The 7,053-nt window shown below is 42.3% G+C and overlaps 1 protein-coding gene across 1 annotated transcript; it reads right to left on the bottom strand.

Moving 5' to 3' along the window:
* Positions 1-204: 204 nt before the first annotated feature.
* On the bottom strand, positions 205-6,400 carry LOC115755629 (cytokinin dehydrogenase 5). Its single transcript, XM_030695092.2, has 5 exons — positions 5,449-6,400; positions 4,660-4,787; positions 3,556-3,831; positions 1,924-2,186; positions 205-585 (listed from the first exon to the last, which is right to left on the bottom strand). The coding sequence occupies exons 1-5, from the start codon at positions 6,032-6,034 to the stop codon at positions 237-239; spliced, it is 1,602 nt and encodes a 533-aa protein (XP_030550952.2). The 5' UTR covers positions 6,035-6,400; the 3' UTR covers positions 205-236.
* Between the last annotated feature and the right edge of the window lie 653 nt (positions 6,401-7,053).

Here is a 7,053-nt window from a genome sequence, read left to right as displayed (position 1 = left end):
GACTTACGTGATAAGTTTTAAGACTTTTAGTACACTTATCCCCATTACGATATAACCTTTAGATCATACTCCTTCTCCTCCTCCCATCAAGACATAATAATTCAAGATATTAACATAAAAAATAAGACTAATAATTGAAGGAAATGAAATATTCCTAGTTTGTACAAGAACATCCCTAAAAACCGTTTTTGGTCGGATAATATCCCTATATTCAATTCACTCTATGTGCAGCAAAATCACAATGGCAAGGCCGTGTTTGGATAAGAACCGAAGTCGGGTTTAAAAATGCGCTGGCCCGTGGACAGTATCTGCTTCGGGTCGAACTCCATCTTGTTCCGATAGAACCGGGCCCACCTATCATCCCCAAAGTGGTCCACCCACTCCTCCCGCGTGGAGTAGTGGGGAAGGTACTGCTTCACTTCGATCCTCTCGTCGCGGCAGAATTTCAGGATCCGACGGTTCTGATCGGCCAGATGCTCCAACGTCCAGCTTGCATCGGTCCCGTCAATGTTCGCCGATCGGAGCAAGGCCACTAGGTAGAACATGTCCTCTTCCGGCGTCACCGCCGAGCTCCTCTGGTCCCACCTGCGCATTAATGAAGAAAATTAATTGCCAAACACATAATATGCTTATTTCAATATAGTCGCATGTTATGTGCTTAACTATTAATGTAATCACAAATAAAATCATCAACAAAGAACGAATACATGATATAAGAAATTATATATCTTATAAGAGCTACTAAAGTTACGAATTATCATAATAGACTATTACGTGATAATTACAAAATCCCCTTTGGCCCTGATTTTATGGGTATTTCAAGAATTCTGATGTTTTTCCCTCTTATTATATACGATAAATATTACATTACCTAAATTATTGCAACTCGTTAACATTATGGCAATCAAAAGTACTATACAGGTAGATGGTTATAAGAAATGGTGATGGTACGTGAGATCTGATGGTTGCGATGAAATCAACGAGGGGTCCAATGGATGGTGATTGGGTCGTCAGCGGCTGTAATAACCGCTGAGTTTCTGGAACTTCTCATGGTAAATGCAATGGCAATGTGCAAGGGGAAGAAGACGACACGTGATTTTACCAATATGCCCATCCACGTCAAGTGGGTCACTGAAGGAAGATCTCCTGACACAGGAATCTTCCCCCCCACCAGTACCGTCTGACCTCTTGTCTTTCTTGGTGGTTTAACTTCTGGCAGGATAAAAACAAACTGGCTCTTTGATCCATAACATTAAACCATTGAAGGTTCATCTCCCTTTGGGGTGAAAAAGGAAGGTTGTCATGCCATGACTTAAAAAGACTTTCCTAGTAATCTTGTCAAAAGGCAAAAATCTAATGAAGGTCTTAGTCGGCTCTTGATTAGCTCTAATTTACCAGAGGAAACAAGGAAGAAGATTTAGATTTCCGAACTCACACCAAGAAGCTTGCCGACTAAAGCGTCATCAATTTATGTGTCTATGTATCCACTAGACATAATAAGAGCGAGTTACGATATAGATATATTAATTGCTGCAAATAGTCTATAAAATAAAGCAAGTCATCTTTAACATTTAATAAGTGTCTGTTGCATTATTAGTGTATCAATGTCTTTGTATACCTAACATTATTTTTCAACTGCACAACTGTTAAGGGTACTCATACATATTAAATAAAAAAAATTTGGACCATATCCTTAGTTTATTAAACAACATATTATATTGTTTCCACGACCAGCACCTACCAATGTAATAGACTCTTAGGTGTGACCACAAGCATTAAAAACACATGCTGGGAGGCGGATAATGCCGTAAGGCAGCATAAAAATAAGAACCTTGCATGTTGCATGCATGCAAATAGCTACACCACGACACGACAAGATAGGCAATTAATGATGTCTCCTTGTGTAGCCTAAAAACAACTTACTTGTTCTTATTCATGGGGTAGATGAGTATGGGGCCGCTCGTCTTGTTCCCCAAGATGCCCTTGAACACGCCCCGATCGAAGTCAGCAATCCTCGATCTAGGGACGAACAGGTTGAGCCACGGGTGCGGAACATCCCACAAGTTCTTGGACCGGAGCTTCAACTCGGCCTTGTGGACCCGGTCCAAGAAGTCCACATAGGGTATATCGGTGGTGAACACCGATGTCGGTATAAAGTCGAGATCTTTTAACAGATATTCCACTTCCTGCAAACCATGAAAAGTTTGATTAGATTATAATTTAAAGGTCGCTATTGCTAGTGAATGATTAAAGAATGATCAAAGTACGGTTAAAGGGAGTAAAGGCTGTTACCAAACTGTTGCTTTCTTGTGAGGGTTGAGTTCTTATTCCAACCCAACTTTTTATATTTTCGAAAATAATTTTAAAAATGGGTTTGATGAGGGAGGAATAATTATGGTTTGGCTATGGACGGCTTGTATGGAAAGGTTGTGTTACATTCAAGAGTAAAATAATAGAAAGGTTGTGCTCGAATCTTGGAATCAGGTTGGAGATGGTAGATCACACAAGATCTTGCATGTTTTCTTGCGCCTGTTTGGTTCTACCTCGAGAGTAATCACAATCATACGTTCTTGATTAGTGGGCCAAGTGTGAGAAGGACAATAGGACTACAAGGAAGATTATAAGCGAAGATCGGTAGAAAAGGCAAGGTTGCGCTAAAATAATTAATGGGTAATTATTAACTAAAGAATTCACGAAAAATGTTGACTGGTGTTTGATTGAGGAAGTCACTTCAAGGAAGCAACATTTTCCACTTTCAACAGCTCCTAAAGTAATTTTTAACTAGGTTTCAAGTCGCGTAGTCCAGCAAAGTCGGCGGTGGGTTCTTTATTTTTTAATTAAATTCAATGAATCGACAGTTTGTCACGACATAAAGAGCAGCGCCTGTCATCCAACAAGACAAAGACAGCGACAGACTATAAAGCGTCAATTAACGGACAATCCACTAAACTTATTTGTTCATGATATGACCTATGACTCGATATGAAGTTGATAAGGAATGAACATGGCTATGGCTCACAGGTTTTCAACCTTTTCTATCTTCCTTTCCCTTCCCGACAACAAGAAGTGGGAAAAAGGGTCTTGTTCCGTCGGTCGTTAGACATTAAAATTATTTTCTTTTTTATAAGACGACAATTTCGTAGTACCCAAACCCAATTTGCAAAGTTCTACATGTGAGTGCCGCCTAAACAGAATCGTTTATCCAAGAGGCGCTATTTTTGAATCGTGCAAGAGCAAGTCATCTTATCTTATATAACTCATGCTCGTGCATGATGAGGCCTCTGCCAAGATTTGTTGACGAATATTTTAAGTTCCTTAGATTCCTCGAGAAATATAGCAAATGGGTTTTTATTGACCTACACATACGATGAGAATATGCCGTGTGTTAGAGGTTTTGTTATAAGAGTTCCTATTATTGCCTACAATTTACGAGGCACCAACACATTTCACCAATGCATGCATAGTCAATGAAACTATTGGATGCATCATAATTGAAACTTGTTTGGACCGAAGGTGAAAGAATCAAGAACTTCGCGCCAATAAATCGTTATATACCTGGTCCACCGTGTCGGCATTCGATTCGTCATAGTTCTTGGTGACTTCCAAGCAGTACAAAATGCCTCCATCGGTGTCGAGAGAGGAGATCTTGACAGGATTGCGAGAGGAAAAGAAAGAAGACCTCCAATTGTTGATGAGGCCTTCGTCCACGATGACAAAGCCCTCCACATAGTCGAATTTCTTGCTAGCTGGCTCTCCATGCAATGATGTGAGATGTTCTTGGTCCCTAGTAAAGGACGAGAAATTCGAGTACAGTACACGAATCCACCTCACCTGCACAAACATGACAAGCAACTCATCGAATAAGTATGAAACACCTCTCTCAAAACACTGAAAATATTATTCTCTACGACTCACTTTGCTACTGTCGTTATAGATTAAGTCGAACATGATGAGATGGAGTTGTCAATATATCTTTTTCCCTTGGGATTTCTTGTTTGTCGATCAACATCTTACGTGATTCACGAGATGCCAGTGATTGAGAGTTTTACAAGACTAAGCATTGACATATATTTTCCCAAGGAAGAGGAGAGATAAGAAGGCAAAACGACATGTCGCTAGCATTGCCAGCTTCAGCACAGCCGTTTGAATGGGTTCAGAAAGTTCGTATGGACCCAACTCCACCTTTGTTGCCTAACTCATGTCGCTTTTCTGGTTTTTGTCACTAACCCAAGTACTAGGAAAATTTGCCTAAATATCTGGCCCACCGCATAATCCAACTGAGATCTCTTTCCACCAAAATATAAATTTATATAATATACACACACACACACACATTATTATTTTGGGAAGCGTCATCATTTGTTTGTAGAGTAATATTATCAGGATCATGGAATATACTTTATATCTTAATAACAATTATATAGACGAGACCAACTAATTAAATAAGCGGCTTAAGTTTGTCGGATCACTTAATAAGTCGATTGTGAATTCATATCAGTAACCTACATATTATAATCCTTGTTATGCAATAACCTACTAACTCTCTCTTGGAATTCAAGAATAGTTCCGCCCGTTATATAAAAGGTTCTTCTAGCTAAAACAATTTTTATTAGTCTAAGCATGTGCTGATTTCTCTACACAGAAACAAATGACAGATACCCTTTGAGGAACTGGTTCAAGAGCGATTCTAGCCCTGGTGATGATTCCGAACTGGCCTAGACCGCCGAGAACAGCATGGAACAGTTGCGAGTTCTTTTCCTCCGAGCAGGTCACGATATCACCTTTGCCTGAGAAATTTGGCAACACCAGCGAAGCTCCCACATCAGAAACATAAAATAATAAAAGCATTGATGATGGGATTTGGAACATGATTACGTTGTTGGCGACAACAAAAGTAATGTAGAAATCACTGTTCAAAGTATTCCCCCATTTTGACAAAAAAAAAAAAAAAAGAATTCCCCCATGACTGGCTAAACCCATGTGGAATTATGCCCAAGAGAAGATTTTGTCACCCAAGAAAAAGCACGACTTTTGTCACATAGCACATCCAACGACGATTAAATAATGCAAGCATGTTACGTCGACCCATGTTAGGAAATCCCTTTGGAATATCTCCCCTCCCCACGACGAATCCCCAACAAAGTTAATGCCATAATAATTGAGAATTCGCTTCTGCTCGATGATTGAGTAGATCCCTCCAATCATCGTGAGAACCCGAGAATATGGAGGGCCTCTAGGCTAAACCCTAAAAGACTTCCTAGGAAAGAACCCCATGAATTGTTAAAAAGAAAGATGTTGATGGAAAGTAATTTCGCTTCGCATACGATGGAAGCGAAGTACAAACCCTAGAGAGAGAGAGAACAAAGAGAAGAGGATGCAGGAAAATGAGAGGGCACTCAAACAAACAAGATGGAAGAAAAGGCCGTGCAGAAGAGAAGGCGATGTGACCTGTGACGACGTCGAGCTCGTACACATTGCTGATCTGAGGTCCATGGTTGAAGGCTTGTCCGCTGATTCCCCCGTTGGACAGCGTCCCACCCACGGACAGATATAAGTAGTCCGTCCACGACTTCGGCGCCAGCCCACGCTCCAACGTGCTCCGCAACACATCTATCCAGAGCTCCCCGCCCCACACGTCCACGTACCCCTCCTCCGCAACCACACGCGGGGCTGGCCGGCTCTTGGCCGCCGGCCCTGTGCCGCTCATCTTTATGACCACGCCCCCGGCAGCCTGGGCCTGCCCGTTGATTGAGTGCCCATGGCCCCTCGCCGAGACGGCAAACCCACGGCCCGACTCATACGCCGCCCTGATGAGCCAGGCGACGTCATCCACGGAGCTCGGGTGGTACACCGCCAGCGGCTCCACCTGGCTCATCATGCCAAAGTCGAGGGAGGAGGACTCCACGTCTGGCCGGTCCCTGCTGAGCCGTCCGCCGCCGAGACTGAGCTGGAGGAGCTCCGTCGGCTCGACGTTCAATCCAACAGTGATGATCAGCTTGCATATCGCCAGGGCCAAAAGGAACTTGGAAGCCATTTTTCGGGATTTTCCCTCCAAGCAAAAGCCGGACAAGAATATCACCCCAAAATCACGAAAGGCTTTTGAGACGAGGAGTAAGATAACAATGGCGGTGGTGGCGACGGGGACGATGGCAATCAGAGACAAATCTTGTAGATAGGATTCGAGTTTGCTAACGTAAGCCGAATAGCTGTTTTAAGAGATCTGCTATGCAACATGCACTGATTCTCTCTCTACCCAACAAAAGGTAAGAAATGATTCTCTCTTACTCGCCACTACACTTGCTTTTCCTTCTGCAATCAGACACCAAGGAAAAGAGAAGATCGAAGTTGAGAGAGAGAGAGAGAGAGAGAGAGAGAGAGAGAGTTGGAGTCTCTGTCTTTCGCTCTAGTTCTTGTTCTTGTCGAGGATATCAGATACAGGAGACCTGAATTTATAGGAGGACTGAGGAGGAAGGTTAAAATTCGTGGGTCCCGAATAGACACGTGGAATCACGTGCGAGTGATGAGGAGACACGTGAGGGCTGTTGAAAAGCGGGGCCCACCGTCCTCCGGCGTCGGACGCAGGACTGGATACGGGAGGATCTGTTGTGGGGGACCCGAGGGAGGGAAGCGTTCACGTGGGTGCACAAACTGAACGACGTTGTGTATACTACCCCAAGAAAAAGATGCTCAACCCAAGACACAATATCAATAGCCAAACATTTAATTACTTTTAATTACTTAAAACGGTTGGAATTTTTGGGTCTCCATCAAAAGTTGTAATTCCTTTTTTTTTTTTTTTTTTGTTTACAACTTCTAAAGAATTCCATAAAATTTCTTGATCGTTATATTGCAAATTCAATCCAATCGAGTTACATCAAAAAATGCTAGTGGCATGCCCGAATTCCAAAATAAATAAATAAATAAATAAAACGTGATGACAAAAGAAAAGTTGTGCATGTATTGTTTATAATGATTCGGTCATCATCGGTGAATTATGCATGAGCCCCTCGAGTCCCTAAAAAGGATCCGGCCCTAGATTGCAGTTCAATTTGG

This window comes from Rhodamnia argentea, chromosome 2, assembly GCF_020921035.1.
Source record: "Rhodamnia argentea isolate NSW1041297 chromosome 2, ASM2092103v1, whole genome shotgun sequence".
Lineage (NCBI taxonomy): Eukaryota > Viridiplantae > Streptophyta > Magnoliopsida > Myrtales > Myrtaceae > Rhodamnia > Rhodamnia argentea.
The sequence above is the reverse complement of the archived record's forward strand: the minus strand, read 5'-3'. Positions and strand labels throughout refer to the sequence as shown.

Coding starts and splice junctions, on each gene's coding strand:
- LOC115755629 (XM_030695092.2), bottom strand. CDS start 6,034: ATGGCTTCCAAGTTCCTTTTGGCCCTGGCGATATGCAAGCTGATCATC. Junction 3,832..4,659: donor TTGAACCAGTTCCTCAAAGG/GTATCTGTCATT, acceptor ATGTTTGTGCAG/GTGAGGTGGATTCGTGTACT. Junction 2,187..3,555: donor ATGCCGACACGGTGGACCAG/GTATATAACGAT, acceptor CATGGTTTGCAG/GAAGTGGAATATCTGTTAAA.